The following is a 26,593-nucleotide window of genomic DNA, read 5'->3' on the forward strand; positions in this document are numbered from 1 at the left end:
ACATTAGTATTGCTTTAAAACACTAATCATGGGTTTTTTTTTAAAGATTTTATTATTTATTTGAGAGAGAGAGCACAAGTAGGGGAAGCAGCAGGGGCAGAGGGAGAGAGAGAAGCAGGTTCCCCGCCGAGTGGGGAATCTGATGCGGGGCTTGATCCCAGGACCCCGGGATCATGACCTGAGCCAAAGGCAGACGTTGAACCATCCAAGCCACCCAGGCGCCCCAATCACGGGTTTATTTTAATTAAGATAATCTGTCGTGATTTTTAACAAGTTAAAGGCACAGTTTTTATATTTAAAATATTATACAAGTTATATACCACTACAGGGACCCAAGCTAAGTCAACACATTGTTGAGCTATCAAGAATCCACTGAGAAAAATCTTAACCTAAGATCTCATAGTGCCAGCCCAAGAGGTCATCCCCAAAGCACCCATCCCTGGTCCTAAAGCAGATTAGGCGAAAGTTCAGTGTCACTTAAATAATCTTGATGTATTCACAGAATAGTTCACTAGGCACAGACTTGATGAAAAAAAAAAAGTCACCTCCTCAGTTCACAAAAGGTGCTAACATGAAATGAATACCCCAAGTGACAAACCCTTTGTCACACTCCTAGCCAGCGAAGGCAAACTGCCCATTCCAATGCCACTATTTTAACCCAATGTGCATACAGCAGTCAGGAACACACCAAGTCAGACGTAAGGTCTGGGGGATTTTTCATCTGCTTCCTACCTTGAAAGCCCCATTTTATTGACTTAAAGATACCACACACCATTAGCAAGAAACAGAACACTGCCATTAAACTAAGAAATACCATGAATTTCAGGACACATCCCCATTTCAGAAATACTAAAATATGAAAAAAAATGGACATCTTAGAATCAATGAGAAATGGTAGTATTCTTCTGACCAAATCTGCCCCTTTTTGTTTTCAGAATGAAAAATTACCTTTGCTATTTTCAACCTAATTATCAAAAAAGAAAATTTTTGCAATCTCCCTCCTACCTCTCTTTGTAACAACTGCTTAATACAAATGTCCAAAGAGGTAACTGATAAATCTCCATTTAACTCTTCTCCAAAAATATTTAAGACATTTCATTCAAAACAACTGCTGATTACTATAGAGCTCTCCAAGGGGGCCATCAAAAAAATAGCATCCCCCTTCCCAGCCACGGTTCTGAACAAGTTGGGAAATAAAGCAGACCTTAGTAAAGGCATGAGACCAAACATCACTTTTATTAATGATATAAGGCCAGCCTGGGTGGTAAAATAATAGGTCTGTTAGCCATGTTGGCTTGTTCCTTTGGAGCTCCAGAACCTGGCAGTCTTTTCCTCCAGGTTGGAGGCAAGCTCTGACCAGGTAAGCCCTCCCATGAAGACCCAGGGCACAGCACGTGCTCCGTGCTGCCAGCATGCTCTAAAGAGGAAGAAGAGTGGAGAAAGAAGGTGGCAGATTCTGGTCCTGAAAGAGCTGAGTACCACAGTGCTCTCCATAAGCAGAGCCCCTCTCAAGAGGAGAAAAGGCAGAGTTGAGCCTGTTCAATCATCTCAAATTTGCTAACCAGAAAAAAACACCCCTCTTCGCAAGAGAGGAGGCTGCAAGGGTCAGAGACAGACTAGGAGCATGGCTAGGAAAAGCCCCTTCTCACGGAAATCAGGAATGGGGGAAACGAGTTGCTCTTTCATACTTGCCTTTGTAGTCATTTTGATGTAATACTGTGAAAAACACTGTGACATAATAAGAAATATATTTTTAGTCTCTGCCCCCAGTTCCTGGCACACAGCTTCTAAAACCCTTGTGTTTTCCTGAGAGATAGGGGTGCTAGGAGCATCGTTTGTTCTAATATTTGGTCTTTGACCCTGGTTCCTGATACATAGAACTCCTAAATCCCTTGGAATTTCCTGGGTGATAGGACAATCTTTTTTCTAATGAGGCAACTCTCGGTAGATTCCTAGATAGTTCCTGGGGACTGGTCACCAGAAAGACCAAGCCATGAGTAGAAGCTTGGAACTTTCAACCTCACCAACCCCCATCCTCCAGGGAAAGGGGGAGGGGCTAGATACTGAGTCAATCATCCCTACATGATGAATCCTCCATAAAAATCCCTAAAGTATACAGCTTTTGGGTTGGTAAACACATTGATATGCTGGGAGGGTGGCACATCCCAACCACACGGGGACAGAATCTCCTGCACTAAAAGACCCTTCCAGACCTCACCCTATGTACCTCTTAATCTGAGTGTTCATTTTTATCCTTTATAATATCCTTTGTAATAAACTGGTAAACTTAAATAAATGTATCCCTGAGTTTTATGAGCCACTATAGCAAATTATCAAACCCAAGGAAGGGGTCTAATAAACCACAGGGTCTGCCCTAGGCCCATGTAGTTAGTGTCATGACTGAAATGTAGGACATCCAGTCGGAGTCTAGAGTTGGAGAACTGGTTGGTGTAGGAAAAGCCCTACACGTTTGGTGTCAGAACTGTTGAGAATAGTGTATAAAAGAAATAAGAGGTTTTCTTTTAAACATGCTCCAATTTTCCTTCTCAGGAAAAATCCTACGAAAAATCGCCTTAATCTATAAAGGACACTCAGGTCTGACTTTGGGGATCATCTTTTTCTGCCTCTTACCTCACTCTTTACCCAAATGATGTCACCAGTACTTTTGCAAGTGACAATTCATAACAAAACAGGACCTCCCAGGGTGTCGGTGAAGTCAGGCAGGACCTGAAATGAGGCATGACGCTTCCAAGCTATGCCACAAGGCTAGGGACCACACAGAAGCTCTAGAGGACCGGGAAGGTAAACCCCCAATTTGTTATAGCACAAGCAGACACACTTACTTAGCTTAAGGAAATCTGATTTGTTATAGAAGAGATATTCTAAAATTTAGTCTATCATAAAAGGAACTCACTCTACCCATTAGAAACTTCTTTGACTTTTAGTAAAATGGAATGCCTACTTTTCATTTCAAAGGCAGGTAGAATTTAAAACTAAAGCAACATGTACCTGGGTTATCTTGGGTTGGCTTTGTAACTCATTTGTATTTGATCTAAAAATCACTTTCCAAGTTGGATTTTTTAATTTAGAAACATAAATTCTGCCTAAAGAAATAACTGGAGATAGAGAACACATATATACGTGGTCTGTTTTTTAGGAAGTTTAAACCCAGGTCCCTCTTCTATACAGAGCTTGCTACTGTTTCATAGCCACAATAAATTATGGTCAATAAAGTTTTTCTTTGTGACAATTAGCATAAGAATATCAGACATGCATTGGAGACACTGGGTGTTATATGCAACTAATGAATTTTTGAACACTACCTCAAAAACTAATGATGTACTGGGTGCCTGGGTGGCTCAGTCGTTAAGTGTCTGCCTTCGGCTCAGGTCATGATCCCAGGGTCCTGGGATCAAGCCCCGCATCGGACTCCCTGCTCCGTGGGAAGCCTGCTTCTCCCTCACCCACTCCCCCTGCTTGTGTTCCCTCTCTCGCTGTGTCTCTCTCTGTCAAATAAATAAATAAAATCTTAAAAAAAAAAACCAAAACTAATGATGTACTATATGTTGGCTAATTGAACTTAATAAAAAAAGAAAGATATGTATTGCAGAAACAATGGGATTTACATCTAGATTTATATAGAAAAAATGTGAAACATTATCAAACAGTAAGTACAAAAAGGCAGCAACATCTAAGTAACAATCTCATTTTTCCTTAACAAATTTTAAGTTAGAAAAACAAAGTCTAGGGGGCGCCTGGGTGGCTCAGTCCTTGGGCGTCTGCCTTCGGCTCAGGTCATGATGCCGGCGTCCTGGGATCAAGCCCCGCATCAGGCTCCGCACCGGGCTCCCTGCTCGACGGAGAGCCTGCTTCTCCCTCTCTCACTCCCCCTGCTTGCGTTCCCTCTCTCACTGTGTCCCTCTCTGTCAAATAAATAAATCTTAAAAAAAAAAAAAGAAAAAGTCTAGGTGAGAGTATGTTAAAGGCATTGCTTGCATAAAATAAATTGGCATTTGTAATATTTTTAGTTCAGCTTAAAGAATAAATAATAACTACTATTTATTGAGCACTTATTCCATGCCAAGCACTGTACTTAGTGAGGCACATATATAATTTTATTCAGTCCTAACAATAACAAACACTATGAGGTAGGCAATTTAATCCTAATTAGATGAGGTGACTAAATCAAACTTTCTTGCTATACTATAAAGAGAGAATTCTTTGTAGGCTGCCACCCAAATTAAGTAAATCCATACTTTGATTTAAAAAAAAAAGCAAAGCTACTCTTACAAGTGAATACATTCATTACAGAATCATAAATGTATCCATGTTCAGGTTAAATTTGCTCTTTTCTACATTTTAAGCTTGAAACAGAAACAATTATCTTTTAATGAGCACACATGTACCAAACGCCTAGAACACAGACTGTGATTTTGGATCTTGGAGATCAGGGAGAGGAAAAGGAGTTGAGAAGATACTTTATCTCCTTTGGTTTTTAAAAGCATATTCACTGCTGATGAATATTAGATTTTTCCCAACAACACTCAAAATAGTTTCCCTTTTGAGCACATAACATTATGTTTCTGTCATTTTCAGAAGCCTGAGCCAAACATAAGTCTTACGAATTGTACTCAGATCTGTTGCTGACTTGTCATGAAATTGCCAAAACCACTGAACTGAGAGATGGTAGTGTAGAGGAAAGGCAGTAACCTGTGATTAATTATAGATTCCCAGGACCAATTCCTTTTTCTTAACCAAGACTGTCTATAATGTTAGTTATAAAGTCAACATTGAGGTCCCGGTGACAGAGGTGTGGTAGAGAGTGGTGGAAATGGGTCTCCAAAGAAATAAACAACTCTCAATGCTGGCTGAGATTTGCATTTGGGTGGCTCTCAAGCTCTTTGGGAAAAGCTAGGAGTCGCCCTCATCTTCAAAATAAACTTAGATGCTCTACTTTCAAACCAAAGTCCATGAAAGGGACAGTTCACCGTGTATTAGGACTTGTTAGACTAATGGATAAGTGTATACTGTATAAAGTGAGCATGGCCATAAACAAAGAGCAATTAGGATTGCCAATCTACAAGTTCGCCTGTGCTAAAGCACTAACTTGCAAGGACCTAGAAATGACTGAGAACACAGTGCTAGCCTGGATAATGTGCAATTATGATAAAAGCAGGGTTTGGGCATTTTAAATGCTTACTTCTTTTTCCCAGTGTTTTTATTCCTTTCCACTTGCTGAAAGAACCACACCAAGTCTTGTGGTCACATCCGAAGCAGTCTAATATGGAACAGGATTCTAACAATTAATTATAAATATAAGATGGCTTAGAATTAATACTGTGTCAAGTTTCTTCAAGAACCTCTGGTGTGTTGAAAGATTATCATTCCTGAGAGAAAACTGCTCTGCCTTGTTTTGAAACACTTGTTTTAGATTTTGGAGCTGTGGGAAGCAGAGGGTGAGGGCGCCGTCTGTGTGGTAGGGCAGCGAGGAGGGAAGGAGTTGGAGAAGACGCCTAGAGCAGCTTACCAGAGCCCAGAGGAATGAAAAAGGGTATCCAAGGCAGGGGGGAAGCCACCGTGCAGGCTGTCGCCATCACAGGAGGGTGAGGAGGGCATCTTTACATGGTGGGTGGCAGAACCCAGCACTGTTGGAACCCCAAGAGGATAGAGAGGATATCCACGGGGAAGCGGGAGGCAGTGAGGGCCCATGCAGGGTACCAGAACCTGAGCAAGGTGGGGGGGGTACAAACGTCTATCAAGGCCCCTGTGGGGTGAGGAGGGCATGGTAGGAGGGGGGACACGGGATGTGGGGGCAAATGAAGCAGCAGGCCTATGTGGGTTGTCAGAACCAAAGGAGGTGAGAAAAGCATTCATTGGAGGTTGGAGGAAAGTAATATCCCAAGACCCTGCCAGGGCCTGAGCAGGGAGGTCAGAGCATCTAAACAGGAGGTTGGCCACAGCAGTTCTCTGGCAGGGAGCCAGAGGCTGCAGAGTGAGGAGGCATCTGTGCCACGGGAGCAGCAATGGGGCCTGCTGGGGGGTTCTGGAGCCTGAGAGGAGTGAGGAGGACACCCATGGATGAGAGCGAGGTGGGCGTAGCACAGTACCAGATGTCAGAGCTCAAGCGATGTAAGAAACGCATCCCTGTGGGGGTTTCAGCAGGGCTACCTGGGTGTGAAGTGAAAGAGAATATCTATGTGGACTTGGCCATGGCCTACAACAGGAAGACAGAGTCCAGGTGAGGTGCGGAGGGCATGAGAGGGGCAGCACCTCTAATGGAAGATTGATTATGTATGGGGGGAATTTGTCACGTCATTAAATATGTTGCGGGTAATGGGAGACAGGTTCTTCACTGTCAGAGAGGGAAGTTACAAATACGTAAAGGGAGAACGCTACAATAACCCTGTGGTATTCGATTAGAATTGGGGCATTCGTATGAACTCCTGGCCTTAAACAGATAGGTACAGGCATCGGTACAGATGAGCTCGACAGATGCAGAGACAGCTGAATCTTTAGAATGATTCATAAAATCCCGCCAATACTGACCAAAATAAGACTAAAGTGAGCACATTAAAAACACGAAGCATTTAAAAATGGAATATAACTATGTATTCAAAGGAGATTTCAATTCTTATGAGAATTCTATGAATAAATGTATGCTAATAAATTTGAAAATAAAAATGAATAGCCGATTTAAGCTAATATAAACTACCAAAATAATCTCAAGAGGAAACAGAGGAATTAAATAGATCTAGAAACATTTAAATAACTAAACTGGCAATAAAAATCTAAATCTAACAACAACAAAGCTATTTGAGATGATTCCTTAGAGATATTTCACTGTTGAGCAACTGTGATTCCTTTCTTATACAAACAGCTCCAGAAAATACAAAAATGAAACTCACTCTGATTTTAAAAAAACTACCATAACCTTTGTTTCAAAACCAGACAACAGAGCACAATGAAGAAAAATTCTATTCACCTATGAGCATAAATGAAAATAGCTAAGTAAAGTGTTAGCAAACTAAATCCAGGTGTGTGTGTGTGTGTGTGTGTGTGTGTGTGTGTGTGTGTGTAAGACCAAGCTGAACTTATCCAGGAATGCAATAATGATTATTTAACATTAAAAATATTATAAATACAATTCACCACATTAACAATTAAGGGAGAAAAAACCCTACATAGCCATCTAAAAAAATTCATAATGAATTTAGAAATGAAACTCAACACTCATGAATGATAAAAAACAACCACAAAACAACAATTCAGTAAACTAGGTTTAGGAAGAAACTTCCTAAGCTTAATTAAAGAAAAAAACCCTCAGCAAACAATATTTAATGGTAAAATTTTAGAACATTTTCTTTAAAGTCAGGAATAAGATGATGATGCCTCTTTTCACTGCCTATGTTGAAGAGTGTCCTAGTATCTGGTCAGAGCACTAAAAAAGAAAGTGGTATCAAGAAAGTGTAGAAAGGAAGAAACAAACACAAATGCCAATGCAAAGTTGATGGACATGTGATCACCAGGCAAAAGTGAAGAGTTTCCCTATATGCCAGCAATGGACAGTCAGAAAATTGAATCTTTAAAAATTCAATTCACAGGGGTAATTAAATCTTTAAAATACCCACAAATAAATCTAATAATTCCCTCTTAGAAAGAAAATCATAAGCTGGACATGCTGATTTTAAAACATCGTGGTATTAATTCTGTGACAGATAAACTGGCCACTGGAACAGACTAGAAACTGAGAAATAAACTCACTATTATATGGAATTTTAGTACATTACGTATCATTAGGAAAAAGAGGAATATCTTTTGGCTCTAAATAAGAAAACCAACATTTTTGTAAAAGATTTTATTTGAGAGAGAGAGAGAGAGAGATAGTGGGAGAGAACATGAAGGAGAGGGAGAAGCAGACTCCCTGCTGCGCAGGGAGCTGGAGGTGGGGCTCGATCCCAGGACCCTGGGATCATGACCTGAGCTGAAGGCAGACGCTTAACGACTGGGCCACCCAGGCGCCCTGAGAAAACCAACATTTTTTAAGTGGCTCAAACAATGAGAAGAATTATTATCTCACAAAACAAGATATTTGAGCTAAGGTTCAAAGTCATCAAAGATCCAAGTTCTACCTGTCCTCCTCAGGATCTCAGGGAGCTCCCTTCATTATCACAAAGTGCTCACGTCCCAAACATCAAGAAGCAGAAAAAAGAGACTGTTTCTTCATTACATATCTTCTGTCAGGGCAAAAGAAAATCTTTCCTAGAAATACTTCCAGCAAACTACCCTTTGCTTGTCTTTGGCTTGAACTGCTAAACTAATCATTAGGTAGGGAAATGAGAATGCCAATGTACTCTGAGAGCAATCAGGATTTGCCTGAATCATTTGGGAAAAGAATAGACACTGAAACAAATTGGTGTTTTGCCAACATGAGAAAGAGGAAAATGACTCTTAGGTAAGTAATTTATGGTACAATGGAGTATTCGATAAATAGTGTGGGGAGACTAGGCTATCCATATGGAAGAAAAGAAAGCTAGATCTGAATAATACCATAAACAAAAATAAATTCCATGTGGATTAAAATTTCAAATGCCAAAAGTTAATTTTTAGCAGAAAATACAGAACAATATGTTTTGAAATACTGTACATAGAAATAGATGTCTAGGGGCACCTGGGTGGCTCAGTTGTTAAGCATCTGCTTTTGGCTCAGGTCATGATCCCAGGGTCCTGGGATCGAGCCCCGCATTGGGCTCCCTGCTCTGCGGGAAGCCTGCTTCTCCCTCTCCCACTCCCCCTGCTTGTGTTCCCTCTCTCGCTGTTCCTCTCTCTGTCAAATGAATAAATAAAATCTTAAAAAAAATAGATTTCTAATATAAACCACAAATAAGTACAAATCATAAAGGATAATATTAGACTACATTAAAATTTTAAACTTTTGTACACTATACTGGCATTAAAGTTAGAAGACAAACCATAGCCTCAGAGAAGTATCTGGATGATGTAAGACAGTTTTCTGTTACCCAATCGATAAAAATGGGCACAGTACAAGTATGAGCAATTGACAGAAGAGGAAAACTGAAGAGTCAATAAATACTATAAAAGATGCTCAACCTCATCAGTAATCAGAGAATTGCAAACTTATATAAAGAAATAGCACTGACGCACTATTAAAAAATGTTCTAATTTGATAATACTGAGTACTGGACACTATGTGGGGAAACAAAATGTCATCCATACCTAGCAGAAGGGTCAACTAGGTCAACCTCTTTGGTGATGACTTTGTTGATATTTAGTGAATTCAACAATATGCATTGTCAGTAATCTAACATCCTTTCCAAGATATGTATCCTAGAGAAACTCTTTCACATGTATACCAAAACACATGGTCTAGAATATTCACCACATTCTTTTTTTTTTCTCTCTCTCTCCCTCCCTCTACACACACACACACACACACACACACACACACACACACACACACGAATAGGGAATAGCCTAATTATACAACAATATGAATTGTATAAATAAAGTGTTGTATATTCATATAATCAAATAGTATGGTATAGTTTAAATAAATGAACTAGATCTATAGATGTCAACTTGAATTATCTTAAAAATAGAATGTTGAGAGGAAAACACAAGTTGTTTAGGAATATTTATAGTACAATATTACTTACATAAAAAGTAAAACCAGAGCACGATACTCTGTATTATTTATGGATAAATAAGTATTTAATAAAAATACAGAAACAAGGAATCGTGTTTGTGATTACCTCTGGGAAAGAAAAAAGGAGAATCAGAGTAATGAAAGGTATAAGTATCAGAGATGTTTCAACTTTATTTCTAGTTTTATTTCTTTAATGAAAAAGGATACAAAAAATATTAAAAATGGATAAATTACATTGAGTCTATGTGGGGAGTACATATAGATATGTCATGTTATTTTATTTTAGCTTGAAATGCTTTATAATTTTTTAAGGTTTACATGAAAATATTTCATCAATCATGAAAAGGTCCTAACCCCATACAAATCACTTCAAATTCACTACATTCACAAATGTAGTTTGTCTTCATTCATCTTTTACTAAGCATCATTTTAAGCCACATGCTATATGTTGTTTGAGGATTAGAGACTAGTTAGTGTCAGAAGAAATGTAAACAGTAGTAATATTCTGCAAGGAAACTAACAAGGATTGAATAAAGATACCATGAAGGTCAAGAAAGGTCCAAATGGCATAAAATTGAAAAGAGGTTAGTCAAATGCTCAAAAAACATTCTTGATATTGAGTGAGAAGCCAAAGATGTCACTGTAAAAAAAAACAACAAATAAAAACAATACGAAAAACAAAAAATCAAAGGTATGGAAAATTTCTACTAAAATTTTAACTTGGAGGCTCTTAGAGAATATGATACAGAGTATATGTCAACAATATGACTTATTACTAAGACTACAATAAACATCAAAGTTTCCATCAAACTTTTAACATCAAAGTTAAAAGCAAGCATTTTAACTATTAATATCCCAAGAAACTCCCATAGCAACATACCTGGAGAAGGAGTCTTTCAAAAGCCAGAAAGTTGTCCCACTTGGCAGTCTGCAGATGTTTCAGAGTTTGAACTGTGGCCAGCCCAAGCTGTAGGAGCCCACAGTGATTCACTAAAGCTTTGACGTTGTTCTTGAAGAGCTGAATATAGGACATGAGCTGCCCCGGAGTGGCTCTCCCTGGAGAAACACAATAATTTATCAGTAGTAAAATCATGAGAAGAATGCCATTAATAATATTACTGCTTCATACTGGCACAGAATTTCAGAGTTGGCTGCAAGCTTTCCTAAACTATTGTGATTCTTACAACAACATGATGACAGTAGCAAATTTGAAACTATTACCTGCCTTTTACAAGTAAAGAAACAGGGGGCACCTGAGTGGCTCAGTTGGTTAAGCATCCAACTCTTGATCTCAGTTTGGGTCTTGATCTCAGGGTCCTGACTTCAAGCCCTGCATTGGGCTTCATGCTGGGCATGGAGCCCACTTATAAAAAAAAAACTAGGGTGCCTGGGTGGCACAGTTGGTTAAGTGTCCGACTCTTGGTTTCGCTTCAGGCCATAATGTCAGGGTCATGAGATCAAGCCCTGCATCAGGCTCCACACTCAGCGAGGAGTATGCTTGAGATTCTCTCTCTCTCTCTCTGCCCCTCCCACTCATGCTCTCTCTCTCTCTAAAAATAAATGAACAAATCTTTAAAAAGTAAATAAATAAAAATTTAAAAATCAAAAAAAAAAACACACAAGCAAAGAAACATATTAAGTGATCTGGCCAAGACTGTATTACTGGTAGAACTTATTTTATAATTCTGCAATGCCCCACAAATAAATTCTCAAAGTCATCCAAATAAGTATCTGTTGAGCTCAACATGGAGTGCCTCTCCAAGCAGGGTACATAGCGATCTAAGAAGCAAAAAGGCAAAGTTTCCAATGGTGTGTGCATGTATAGAAAGTAAGAAGAGAAATCTGTTACGACTGTGGCTAAAACCTTATCACTGATATCAGTGTGTTCATGACAATATTCATGAGGATCAAAGCTGGCTGTCACATGAAACAAAAATCTATGGAGACCTGGGGTGGCAAAAACACTGGAAGATGAGGCATCAGAAGAAAACGTTGCGCATGATACAGCACATTTACTACAATGGTCACCTAGACTAAAACAAGAGCCCTATCTCATAAAAGACTAGATAGTACAGAAAAACAAACGTTTGTTGAAGATTCACTCCTTCAGAGCCTCTAAGTCCAACGTTTGCCTATTGCAGTCCTTTGAGTCACTTCACATTGTCCAACGTATCAAACTGCATTCCTGCCGATCATGGGTGCTACAGACAAAACTCCTGAACACCAGATTCTCTCCACTGGACAAGGAGGTGGCAGTGGGGCCAAACATAGATGCAGGTCAGGTAAATCTTTCCTACACACCTTATCCATACCATGTTTGTGGGTTGCTCTCCAATGCCTGAAATCCAAGTTTGTTTATTATATCTAGGTTTAATATTTAGCAATAAAATCACCTATATTTACTTAGCACCTTACAGTTTACATAGTGCAAGCATGCCATGTTCTGATTCTCATAGCTACTCTACGGGGTGGCAAACAAGGCATGTGCTGCATCTGTTAGACCCACCTGAGGCACTGGGAGTTCAGTGTCTTACACAATGCTAAATATCAGGTACCACTTAATAAGTGGTTTTTTTATCACAATACACAAAAACCAAAGACATTGCCACAAGAAAGTTATAAGCCTAACAGAAAGAATAAGAATAGTGGAATGATAAGTAGTGAAGCAAGCCTCACTCATTTCTTTGGTTCTTTGGTAAAGTCTGAGTTCATTCCTGATTCTCAAGGCAGCAGGCTAATAATGATCTACTTGCTTAACTACTTTCAGAGAAGAGCCTCATCAACTCCTTCTTTGTTTGGTTCTGAGTCAGGTTTATTGAGGTATAATTTACATAAAGTTCACCCTTCTCCTGGTATACAGCTCTAGGAATTGTGACAAATGCATATAGTTGGGTAAGCACTATCACAGTCAAGATACAGAACATTTCCATCATTCCAAAGAGTTCACCCTCTTTGTAGTCAAGTCTCCTTCTCCACCCCAGCCCTTGTGGGTACTTCTCTGTGTTTATCTGATCTCTGTCCCATAGTTCAGCTTTTCCAGAATGTTACATAAATGGAATTATACAGTATGGAGCTGTTTGATTCTGGCTTCCTTCACTTTAGCATAATGCATTTGATATTCGTCCTTGTTGTTGCTTGTATTAGTAGTTTGCTCTCTTTTCTTGCTGAATAATATTCCATTGTATGAATGTGTCATAGTTTATTTAGCCATTCATTTATCCATTCACCAGTTAGTGATCATTTGGACTAGTTCCAATTTTTTAGAAATTATGAATAAAGCCTTCACAAATATCCATGTTCAGGTTTTCATGTGAGTATGTGTGTGTGGACAAATGGTTTCATTTCTCTTGGGTAAATTTCTAGACCTGGGGTTGCTGGGTCATATGCTAAATGTATGTTTAACTTTGTAAGAAACTGACAAATGGATTTCCAAAGCAGCCTGTCCTGCCAGCAACCTATGAGAATTCTAGTACCTCACATCCTCATCAGCCGTTGCTACTGCTAGTTATTTTTATTTTATTCGTTCTAATACATGTGTAGCAACATCTCACTGTGGTTTTAATTTGTATTTTTCTAATGATGAATAATGTTGATCATCTTTTTATGTGCTTATGTGCCATCCTGTATGTTTTTTGGTGAAGTCTGTTCAAATCTTTTGCCCATTTTTTATTAGGTTGTTTACTTTCTTATTATTAAGTTGTGCCATTACTTTTATTAAGTCATTGATTCAACATATATTTCTGTGACAGACACTGTTCTTATTGCTAGAAATAAACCTATAAACAAATCAGACAAAACTCTTTGTCCTCACAGTGAACAAATATAAAAGACAAATGTCTCCTTGATACCCTCCTATTTAATTCAATCTATTACATATCATTCTCATTTAGGGATGGAGGCCTTTTGTGCAAATGATAACATGTTTACACAATGGCATCTTCTAATGCCTATTAAAAAATTTTTCACATGAAATTTGCTCAATCAATGATTGCCATGATCTCCATGTATTTGTTTACACATTGTACTGCTGGTGATGGCAATTTGGTTTCTGGACACATAGAGCTTAGTCTATCAAGAGAGATGTTCATTAAACAATTATACAAATAATTACTTAATCATGTTTGCGGTAATACTGCTGAGGAAAAATACAAAATGTCTTGAAAGCGTGAAAGGCCCTTTAAGATTCAAAACTGCTGAACTGTCCAACCCTATCTCCTTAACTAAGGAGGCAGAATTAAGCTCAAAATACATATAACCCATTTGCAATTTAACTGTCTTATAGAGAGACCACAAGAAATGGAAATCATCAGAGCAAGTCATCAGAAGGTCTGTTTAGATTTCTATTGTAATAACCATATGTTCAATTTAAAGAGTTTCTTTGATTCAAAAACATAGTTGAACTTTTTATCCAGTTAGCACTTCCTAGCTCAGCCTCTAGTCGTCATATTTACGTAATGCTGCCTGTCCACATAAGGCGTGTGATCCAAAGGAACAAATGAGTACAGAGAATTTGGTCATTGGAAATGCGACAACACACTACATTGTGAATTTAGTAATTATTTGCCTTTGCTGCCCTATTCTGTTCCCCTCTATATAGGTTTTTTTTGTTTTTTTGTTTTTTTGTTTTTTACATACAAATGCCAGTAACACTTCATTAGGTACATCTTGATAGCAGATTTCTTTTTGCTCCATAACATGCTGCTTGGAATTAAGTAAAGAAGTAGGTCACACAGGTGCTTTAAAATATACGCTAGTGAACATTTTTTTCATGTGTCTGTTAGCCAGTTGTATATCTTCTTCAGAGAAGTGTCTGTTCATGTCTTCTGCCCATTTTTTGACTTGATTATTTGTTTTTTGGGTGTTGAGTTTGAGAAGTTCTTTAACAGATCTTGGATACCAGCCCTTTCTCTGTAGTGTCATTTGCAAATATCTTCTCCCATTCTGTGGGTTGCCTCTTGGTTTTGTTGACTGTTTCCTTTGCTGTGCCAAAGCTTTTTAGCTTGATGAAGTCCCAAAAGTTCATTTTTGCTTTTGTTTCACTAGCCTTTGTAGATGTATCTTGAGAGAAGTTCCTGTGACCGATGTCAAAGAGGTTACGGCCTATGTTCTCCTCTAGGATTTTGATGGAGTCCTGTCTCACATTGAGGTCTTTATCCGTTTTGAGTTTATCTTTGTGCATGGTGTTAGAGAACGGTTGAGTTTCATTCTTCTGCATGTGGCTGTCCAATTCTCCCAGCACCATTTATTAAAGAGACTTTTTTCCATTGCATATTTTTTCCTGTTTTGTCGAAGATTATTTGACCACAGAGTTGAGGGTCCATATCTGGGCTCTCTATTCTCTTCCATTGGTCTATATATCTGTTTTTGTGCCAGTACCATGCTGTCTTGGTGATCACTGCTTTGTAATGCAGCTTGAAATCGGGCAACGTGATGCCCCCAGCTTTGTTTTTCTTTTTCAACATTTCCTTGGTGATTCGGGGTCTATTCTAACCTCCAATACAGTATCCTATCTTTGGAGTCTGGGGGTTTTTCTCCCCTCCCTGAATACTGTCAAACCTTTCATTCTCCCATTCCAACACAGGCCATTTGTTTTCTAGGCCTTTCTGCACAGCCAGCAGCCTGGAACTCCTTTTATTGCTCTCCTCTGTTGGAATGGTTTCATTAAATCCCTGATTTTTCCTTCTTGGTATACTGCCTTTTCTTACTGGACATCCTTGAGTAACCTCAGAAAAGAAACTCTGAAGAAAGCAGAGTTTTTGTATCCCTGAAAAGGCATTTTTTTGTCCTCACAGTTTCATGATAGTTTATTGGGGTCTGGAATTTTAGGTAGCCAATAATGCATTATTCATTATCTTCTGGTTTTCAGGGTTGCTGATAAAGAATGTGTGCCAGTCTCATTCCTGTTGCTTTGTAGGTGAGCTTCTTTTTTCCATCTTGGGGCCTTTAGGATCTTATTCTCTTGTGCTCTAAGGACTCACAGTTATTATGTCTAGCTTAGAGGTCTTTTTATTCTTCCCAATTTCTTCTCAGTAAGCCTATTCAATTTGACTATGTCTTTCTTCACATCTGGGAAAGTCTCACATTCTTCCTTTGCTAATTTCTTATTCTCTGCTTTCTCTTTCTTTCTGAAACTTCTAATATAGTTTTTGGATATCCTGGATTGGTTCTCTATATCTTTTATCTTTTCTATCATCTTTTCAATGTCCTGTTTTTTTCTACATTTTAGGAGAGTTACTCAGTTTATGCTTAAACTTTGGCTGAATTTTGTTTTGTTACATACCATAAAATTCACCCTTAAATTATACAATTGAGTGGTTTATATTTACAGAGTTGTGTAATTATCACCACCATATAATTTGAGAACATTTTCATCACCCAAGAAAAAGCCCATTCCCAAATTTCCTTAGTTACGAAAAAGATATACTACTATAAATCTACACATGTTGGAATAAAACCTGAATGGAATTTTCCACTGGGAGACACAATGGTGCTTAGTTATACTTAGTTATAACTGAGAAAAGCAGAAATGAGAATATTCAAGTAATTATAAGTGAACTCTAATTTTTTTAATATAATAATACTGTCATTTTTATATTTTTAAAAATTTTAACTAAAGTATAAATGCGTGGAAGATAAAAGAGGAATGGAAGAGTACTAAATGATGAAGCAAAATAATAAAAATAAAACTCCGACCCTCAGCCACCCAAAAAGGCTTTGCCCAGAATACATGAAAAGGCAGTACAGCAGAGGGAGCTACCTCTGCAGAAGGTAACAGCAACTCAAGACTCGGAAGCCTCAGGTATGACAGAGGTGGAAAGTGAGGAGTATAACAAAAAGCAAAGTATATAAATATTAAGTGCACAGTTCAATTAATTTTTACATATGTATCTACCCATGTAACCACCATCCAGATCAACATAAAGAATATGTCCAATACTCTAGAAGACTCCTCCATATACTTATACTTATCCAGTCAGTAACGCCACAAAGGTAGACCATTACTTCTATCTCTACCACAGATCATTTTTTATCTGCTTTTGAACTTCATATAAATGAAGTTATATATATGTACTCTCTTGTGTCTAGCTTTTGTTCAATATTATCCAAAATCTCAATCTTTTTTTTTTTAACCATGCTTTATTGCTCTAACTATACCAGTTTCTCCATCTATTCTGCTTTGAAGGACACTTAGATTTTACAGATGGGGCCAATATAAACAATGATGCTATGAACATTCTATTACATGTCTTTTGGTGGACATAAGCACTCATTTCTACTGGTTATATGCCCACATGTTTGCTGGGTGAGTGTATACTCTGCTTTAGTTGATGCTGTCAGAGTTTTCCATGGTTGTATCAATATCTTCACACTTTTTAAATTTGATTAAATTTAACAATTTAAAATAGTTTTAAAACTATACATGTAATGTTTAAAATGAAGCACTACTGTATCACTAAGTTTCCTTCTGGTATTTTATGTTGGGTAGCCAAAACACTAATGAAAGAATCACAATGGAAACCACATTGCCATATTATAGTATGCATCTTTATTTTATTGTTCTCATAATATTTTTACATATTTATTTACTTACTTTCTTATCTAGTTACATAAAAAAAGGGCCTGGAAAGCAAGATACTAATTTAGGAACAAAGATTATGTTGAAGAACAAGATGATGGGGAGGGAGGATATACCTTCACTTTTTATTTCATGTACATTATGATTTGAATTTTCTAGAAGCATGTGCTAGTATTACTTTTTAAATAGCCTCTTGATTCTGAAATAAAATCATGTCTATCTCAGGTAGAATAAAGATTTGTACAATAGATAAAGCATTGTCTTTCAACAGATTAAAGAAATAGGAGAGTAATCATACCTGCCTGTTTCCCACCTCTATTGAGGTTGAAGAGCAAAGAAATATGGTTAACATGCAGGTGGAGAGATTTAAGTCAGAAATGAGAAAAATACTTCATGATCGCGATGACTACTAGATGCTGAAACAAGTTATTAAAGGAGGAAGAAGGAAGACGTTATAAATCTTCTCCCATAGGGATCTGAAGGGCAGTATATACAGCCATCTGTTTAGTGAAACCTAGATAAAGTACAGCTGGGAACTGATGTCCATTTTGTAACTCCATATATACTGAAAACCTTCAGTTTTTCAGGATATCCTTTAAACTGTGTATGTTTCTCGTTACACAAATTTTGAGCTCTACAGTATTACAAAGATAGAGTAAGAAACTAATGTGAAAATAGCATTTTAATTATACAAATCAATTCAATCAAATGGTTCCAAAATTCAGAAGTTTATTGTAAAATATGTTTTCAGGATAGCATGGAATCAAGTGTAACTGCTGAGGGACCAGGGGTCACAGATAGAAAATAAACAGCTCTCCCTGAAAGTTATACAAAATACTGAAATATAAAACCACCAGAAGCATTTATGGTTTGATTTTCCTTGGAAATCCAGCCTTCCTGAGGCTAACTTAAACACTGCATCAACATTTATAAACTCAGGAGAGAGCATGGTAGGGAATAGATAGATTACCCTGGTTATCTAGAAGGCACTATCCGAGGCTGCCAGGGAAGGGGCATTTCCTTGGTGGGACCACTCTGACTTGGAAAAGAATTTCTGCTCTTAGGGGAGCCTCTAGGTAAAGAAATCCCACCCTGTAGCCACGGACTTTCTCACCATATCATTCTCCTGGGTTTTTAAACTCCTAGCCCATAGTCTCATGTTGAAGGTCCCTTTTATGTTGAGAAAACATTAAAAATGAAGAGGAAGAGGAAGAAGAAGAGGAAGAGGCAGATGAGGAAAAAAGAAGAGAAAAAAGATGCACCAATTTAAGTTAAAAATATAAGGCCAGAGAGTAGATGCTTGAAGAAGGGATGTTAGAAATTCAGATTCCCATTTTGCCGATGAGGAAAACAGAGAAGCAGAGGCAACTTGAGTTCTGTTTTAGGTGATGGAGTATGAGAGGGAAGCATTTGTTTAGTGACCTTAAAGTGTTCAGGCATTATTAATTATCAATTCAGTGCAAACCCTGTTTCTCTAGATTCTCTACCTTCATACCCCTAAAGAGAGGGTCTTTAGGTCTCTGCCCTCAGCCCTTCTTCTCAACCATTCTACCTTCTCTCTCTAGTTGATCAACCTTATATTTCCTTTAGAAATTCACTACTTAGGTTTCAACATAATCACTAGGTAACTAAATCCCAAACTCTACTTTCGCTTCTAGAAACCATTACTCTAGCCACACATTTTCCAACTGAGATGATCAGGGAGCAAATCCTTGACACAGAATAATTCCACCCCCACATGTGGCAGTTGCATGACCATTGGTCATTATGTTTATAATGTGACTTACCTGCCCAGGAGACAATAAATAATTCCATCATACTATACCCTGCTTATACAGAATACCTTGAATTTCACAAACACTATGTTTCATATAAATCACCTCATCTAATTATCAGATTACCAGATAATCTGCTAAGCCCCCATTTTGCAGATGGAGAAACAGACTCAGAAAAGTTAAATGGCTTATTCATTTGAAGACAAAATATTTTATACATTTCTTATCCCCTATAAGGACTTAATATGTAATATGTGCAGATAATAAATATCTTTTAAATGAATAAAAATGATAGTCTATTACCTGTAGATCTGGATAATATACAGAAAAAACTTCAGTGAGCTTTCTCCCCTTCCATTTTGACACCCAACCATGATTCCAATGATCTCTAGGAAATTGTGCCAATCTTATATCCCACGGAATGTGGAATTCTTTTAAATGATGGTTCTCAAAGATGATCCACAGACCTCTGGCTTCCTGAGACACTATCAGGTAGTCAAAAAAGCCAAAGTTATTTTCATAATAGTACTAAGATGTTACTGGATTTTGTCACTCTGCAGTGTTTACACGTGGTACAAAAACAATGGTGGGTAAAGTGCTGGGGCCATCACACCAATACAGGCAATAGTGCTGAATTACACAAGTAGTCAGTTTCACTTCAGAATGGTCATGATAAAACTGTAAATGCTGTTAATTTTATCAAATCTCAACCCTTAAGAAAACATCAATATCCTGTGTAAAGAAATGGGAAATATACAAAAAGCACTTCTGGTACAAACTGAAGTACAATGACTGGATTGAGGAAAAGCACTAGGGCGATTACTTGAGTTGTGAAATGAACTAGCCTCTGTTTTCATGACACACAATTTTTACTGGGAAACACAAATGAAAAACTGATCCTTTATACATTTTCCCAAAAAATGAATGAAGTGGGCCTGTCACTTCAAGGACAATGATGGTTTGTATTGTCAAGAGCAAAAGTCAAGTTTTCATGTGAAATTTATAATTTTGGAAAGCTTATATCTGCCCCTATATCTTTATATTCCAAATAATTAAACATTTTCTAATGATTTAATTGGGATAGCAACAAATATGTTTTATATAATATCTGTCAACAACTGGAAGATCTGCATAATTTAGAGAACCAACATTTTCCAAGTGACTAATGCACATGGTATGAACAATGTGTGTATAAAATACCCATTTAAAGCACAAGAGAGATCAATGGCTTTTAATGTAATACGGTATGGAAAATCCAATGATACAGTTTCATATTTCACAATGTGATTAAATGTAAGAAATTGCCTCTTGTAAAGCTGGTGTAGTATCAAAGAAGAATACCTTCAATTTTCTGAAAAGGTATTAAAATAGTCCTCCTTTTTCCAAATATATATCTTTCTAGGGCCATTTATTTTTATACATTTCATCCAAAATACTGTATCATAACAGATTAAATGAAGAAGAAAATAAGAGAACACAGCTGTCTTCTTTTAAACCAGACATTAGAGGTGGCACAAAAATGTAAAACAGTGCTACTTTACATTATTTTGTTTTAGAAAACAGTTATTTTTCATAAAAACATCACTCATGTTCACACGTAATAGGTTTACCGTATTTTTATATTAATAAATATTTTTTAAAATTGTCCCTGCTTGAATTTCTAATGGAATATTTTCTACCTATCAAAGAGTCAATAGATATAATCCACATAAACAAAAGTTTGTGGGGTCCTCAATAATTTTTAAGAATGTAAAGGGGTTCTAAGACCAAAAAGTTTGAGAACTAGTGTTCTAAATCAATGTAACCCTTGGATTCCACAAGACAGTGATAGAAAAAGCAATCCCTCAAACAAGTATATAACAAATACCAACTGATAGTATTAATTCAAAAATGTACTTATTAATTTCATGAACATTTATTGGGCATAGAGTAAGTTCAAAGTCTTGTGTTAGGTGTGGAGAATACTAAGAAGCACAGGCAAAAATTCTCAGCCCCAACTACTCAGGGTCTGGTAGTAACTGCTGCAATAGCAATATGAACAAAAACAGTACCAACAGGAACATCAGATGCTGTCTATTAGAGAGGATGGGAGGGGATGAGAGATACGCTGGAGAAAGTGTTAGATAAGATAAAGCCATGAGACTGAATGGGTATTTCAGTTTTTTGTGGGGAAGGGAGGGATAGAAGTAGGGTTTAAGATCAGTAGCAATCATTAACTGAGTATCTATGTACAAGGCATGACAGGGAATACAAAAATATCTAGTCTTCTAGGAAACTAGAAGTAAGTAACAGAAGGCATTGAACAATTATCAGAAAAAAGAAGATAATCAGGGATGGCCTTCCAGCAGAATTCTACCAAACATATAAAGAAGAATTAACACCTATTCTTCTGAAACTGTTTCAAAAAATAGAAATGGAAGGAAAACTCCCAAAGTCATTCTATGAGGCCAGCATTACCTTGATCCCAAAACCAGACAAAGATCCCATCAAAAAGGAGAATTACAGACCAATATCCATGATGAACATGGATGCAAAAATTCTTGCCAAGATACTAGCTAATAGGATCCAACAGTACATTAAAAGGATTATTCACCACAACCAAGTGGGATTTATTCCTGGGCTGCAAGGGTGGTTCAGCATCCACAAATCAATCAATGTGATAAACCACATTATCAAAAGAAAGGACAAGAACCATATGATCTTCTCAATAGATGCAGAAAAAGCATTTGACAAAATACAGCACCCTTTGTTAATAAAAACTCTCTGCAGTATAGGGATAGAAGGAACATACCTCAATATCATTAAAGCCATATATGAAAAACCCACAGCAAATATCATTCTCAGTGGGGAAAATTGAGAGGTTTTCCCCTAAGGTCCGGAACATGGCAGGGATGTCCACTCTCACCACTGTTGTTCAGCATAGTACTGGAAGTCCTAGCCTCAGCATCAGCCAGCAAAAAGAAATAAAAGGCATCCAAATCAGCAAAGAAGTCAAACCTCCACTCTTTGCAGATGACATGATACTCTATGTAGAAAACCCAAAAGACTCCATCCCAAAATTGCTAGAATTCATACAGGAATTCAGCAAAGTGGCAAGATTTAAAAATCAATGCACAGAAGTCGGCTGTGTTTCTATACACTAACAACGCCCCTAACAATGAGGCAGAAGAAAGAAAAATCAAGGAATCAATCCCATTTACAACTAAACTCCAAACCATAAGAAACCTAGGAATAAACCTAGCCAAAAAAGGTAAAGGATCTCTACTCTGAAAACTACAGAACACTCATGAAAGAAATTAAGGAAGACACAAAAGAAATGGAAAAATGTTCCATGCTCATGGACTGGAAGAACAAATATTGTTAAAATGTCTATGCTACCCAAAGCAATATACACACATTCAATGCAATCCCTATCAAAATACCATCAACATACTTCACAGAGCTGGAACAAACAATCCTAAAATTTGTATGGAACCAGAAAAGACCCTGAATAGCCAAAGGAATGTTGAAAAAGAAAACCAAAGCTGGAGGCCATCACAATTCCAGACTTCAAGCTCTATTACAAAGCTGTAATCATCAAGACAATATGGTACTGGCACAAAAACAGACACATAGATCAATGGAGCAGAATAGAGAGCCCAGAAATGGACTCTCAACTCTATGGTCAACTCATCTTTGACAAAGCAGGAAAGAATGTCCAATGGAAAAAAGACAATCTCTTCAACAAATGGTGTTGGGAAAATTGGACAGCCACACGCAGAAGAATGAAACTAGACCATTTCCTTACACCACACACAAAAATAGACTCAAAATGGATGAAAGACCTAAACGTGAGACAGGAGTCCATCAAAATCCTTGAGGAGAACACAGGCAGCCACCTCTTCGACATCAATCGCAGCAACTTCTTGCTAGATATGTCTCCAAAGGCAAGAGAAACAAAAACAAAAATTAACTATTGAGACTTCATCAAGATAAAAACCTTTTACACAGCAAAGAAAACAGCCAACAAAACTAAAAGGCAACTATGGAATGAGAGAAGATATTTGCAAATGTCTTATCAGACAAAGAGCTAATATCCAAAATCTATAAAGAACTTGTCAAACTCAACACCCAAAGAACAAAGAATCCAATCAAGAAATGAACAGACATTTCTCCAAAGAAGACAACCAAATGGCCAAAAGACACATGAAAAAGTACTCAGTGTCACTCAGCATTAGGGAAATACAAATCAAAACCATGATGATAAATACCTAGTAGTGCAATTGCTGGTATTGACCCAAAGGATACGAACATAGTGATCCAAAGGGGCACCTGCACCCCAATATTTATAGTAGTGATGTCCACAATAGCCAAACTATGGAAAGAGCCCAGATGTCCATCGACAGATGAATGGATAAAGAAGATGTGATATATATATACACACACATACACACAACAGAATATTACTTAACCATCTAAAAACATGAAATCTTACCATTTACAATGATGTGGATGGAACTAGAGAGTATTATGCTAAGCGAAATAAGTCAGAGAAAAACAATTATCATATGATTTCACTCATATGCGGAATTTAAGAAACAAAACAGATGAACATAGGGGAAGGAAAGGAAAAATAAAATAAGACAAAATCAGAGAGGGACACAAACCATAAGAGATTTAACCACAGGAAACAAACTGAGGGTTGCTGGAGGGGAGGTGGGTGGGGGGATGGGGTATCTGGATGATGGGCATTAAGGAGGGCACTTGATGTAAAGAGCACTGGGTGTTATTTGCAACTGATGAATCACTAAACTCCACCTCTGAAACTAAAACAAACAAACAAATGAACAAAACACGAGATACCACCTCACACCAGTCAGAAGGGCTAAAATTAACAAGTCAGGAAATGACAGATGTTGCCGAGGATGCGGAGAAAGGGGAACCCTCCTACACTGTTGGTGGGAATGCAAGCTGGTGCAGCCACTCTGGAAAACAGTATGGAGGTTCCTCAAAAAGTTAAATATAGAACTACCCTACAACCCAGCAATTGCACTACTAGGTATTTATCCAAAGGATACAAACAGTGATTCAAAGGGGCACCTGCACCCCAGTGTTTATAGCAGCAATGTCCACAATAACCAAAATATGGAAAGAGTCCAGATGTCCATCGACAGACGAATGGATAAAGAAGATGTGATATATATATACATATATATATATTTATATTTATACACACACACACACACACACAATGGAATCTTACACAGCCATCAAAAAACTAAAATCTTGCTATTTGTAACAACATGGATGGAACTAGAGGGTACAATGCTAACCAAAATCAGTCAGTCAGAGAAAGACAAATACCATATGATTTCACTCATATGTGGAATTAAGAAAAAAACAGATGAACATAGGGGGAGGGAAGGAAAAATAAAATAAGATAAAAATTAAAAGGGAGGCAAACCATAAGAGACGCTGAACTCTAGGAAACAAACTGAGGTTTGCTGGAGGGGAGGTGGGTAGGGGGAAGGGATAATTGAGTGATGGGCATTAAGGAGGGCACTTGATATAATGAGCACTGGGTGTTATATGCAACTGATGAATCACTAAATTCTATCCCTGAAACTAATTTAAAAAAAAAAAAAAGAGGAAGATAATCAGAAGAGCAGAGTGACATGATGACCAAGGGAAAAGAACCCAAGGAGGACACTTGGGTGGCTCAGTCAGTTAAGTGTCTGACTTCAGCTAGGTTCATGATTTCAGGGTCCTGAGATCAAGCCCTGCATCAGGCTCCCTGCTCAGTGGGGAGTTTGCTTGTCCCTCTTCCTCTGCCTCTCCCCCAACTCATGCACATGCACGTTCTCTCTCTCTCAAATAAATAAATCAATAAAATCTTTAAAAAAAAAAAAGAAAAGAAAAAAGAACCCAAGGGAGAAGACATGATTGGATCCTACACACACATCAAAAGGAACAAGAATTATCAGAAAGGAAATTTGTAAATAGAAATATTAATGCATGTAAGTGAAAGTGGAAATAGCCATTGTCCCTCTATTACTCATCCACACTCATTAAGCAATCCATTCCCAAGTACTAAGCCATCCTCTATGTACCAAGCTAAACAGCCAGGGAAGAATATGATATGGACACTACCTAGCAGGTTTCAGATCCACACACATTTAGCTACAATGCACTGTGGTTAAGTGCAACAAGAAAAAGAGCTGTGGGTCCTCAGAAGCCAGAGTAATCAATTCAGCCTGCTGAGGAAGGGCATAGGAAGAAGAACAGAAGGAGATTAGATATGGTTTCACAGAGAAAGTGACTTCTACATTAGATCCTGAAAAGATGGGCTTTGAAAAGAAAGATGTGTGTGTGTGTGTATGTGTGCACTCGAAAGTGCGTGGTTATATTAGTCAAGGTCTTGGCAGGAAAGAGATGGCACGCTCAAACAAGGAAAATAAGGCAAGCTTAATGATGGGACTTTTTACAAGAATGCAGGTTAAGGAAATCAACAAGGGACAAGTAGAAGGATGCAACCAATCGCATCCTGGCAAGGAAGAAGACAGATAAATGATACCCTAACAGACATTCTCCTCTCACCCTCTAAAACCCCTGTGGGTGCCTCCCATTGGCCGAATCTACCTGAGAGGTCAAGGACAAGGAAGCCTGTTGAGGTAGTCCAAAATGGTTAGTCTCCAGAAGCGCAGTAGAGAAAGGGAATGTGGATCTGCAGGGACAATCAAATGGGAAGATCGCAGGCAAAGACAAGAAAGATCTGGCTCTGCAGGAGTTCCTGCTGAGGTATGGGGAGAAGGGAGGGAAGGCAGCAGGAAAGGATGGGGAAAACATCCAGCCAGAAGGCAGAGGAATTTTATAATCAGCACGCTGAGGAGGTCGGCCACTCTCTTGAGGCAGTGGGGGCCCACCCAAGGGTTTTAAGCGCAGGAATGGCACAATCATCTCTGTGTCTCAGTAGTTTGATTCCTCTATCTAGAAACAGGCCTGATACAGAAATCAGCAGACCCAGGTTTGTATCCTGGCTTACTTGCTCTAAGACTGTATCAGTCTGGGCCCAGACAGGCAGAAGACACAGCAGTTATCTGAACAGAGAAAACGTAATGTGCAAAACTGTTAACTGCATCCCTGACAGGGTACAAAGAGAACTCCAGGGTATCGTGGCCGTGGCAGCTGTTGGAAGCAGATCCCACCACTGGACGGAGGAAACAAAGGGAAGAGGCTGGAATTATTAAAACTGAGAAACACAGGGACGTAGTGACTGAAACTCAGACGTCCAAGAACCGAGTCCTCCTCGGCTGCGCCGGCACCTCTGCAGGGGCAGGCCCACGAAGCCGCTCCTGCACCGGGCGGCGGACTGCACAGCAGATTCAGCCACTACGACCGCGCGGCCCCGCCCTGCTGTGGTGCCGGGGTGCCCGCCTGACCCTGACGAGCAGAAGGAAAGGCTGCAGGAAGCAGAGAGAAAGGGGCACGTGGCTCCTTCCCTGCCAGCCTTGCCATCTCCCTCTAGCAGGGAGCCAGCCGGGGCATCACAGAGGGGAAGGGTGAGGTGAGAGCTGAGAGACAATAACTTCACAACTGGCA

The 26,593-nt window shown here is 38.4% G+C and overlaps 1 protein-coding gene across 2 annotated transcripts in view; it reads right to left on the minus strand.

The window, feature by feature from the left end:
• Window positions 1-26,593, minus strand: part of SCFD2 (sec1 family domain containing 2) — a 456,513-nt gene that overhangs the window by 324,005 nt on the left and 105,915 nt on the right. For both annotated transcript variants that reach the window (XM_025887412.2, XM_073891668.1), the window contains exon 4: window positions 10,545-10,720. In XM_025887412.2, the coding sequence (XP_025743197.1) occupies window positions 10,545-10,720 (176 nt within the window). The remainder of the gene's footprint in view (window positions 1-10,544; window positions 10,721-26,593) is intronic.

This window comes from Callorhinus ursinus, unplaced genomic scaffold (assembly GCF_003265705.2).
Source record: "Callorhinus ursinus isolate GAN/ISIS: 27379988/994484 unplaced genomic scaffold, GSC_fseal_2.0 scaffold4, whole genome shotgun sequence".
NCBI classification, from domain to species: domain Eukaryota; kingdom Metazoa; phylum Chordata; class Mammalia; order Carnivora; family Otariidae; genus Callorhinus; species Callorhinus ursinus.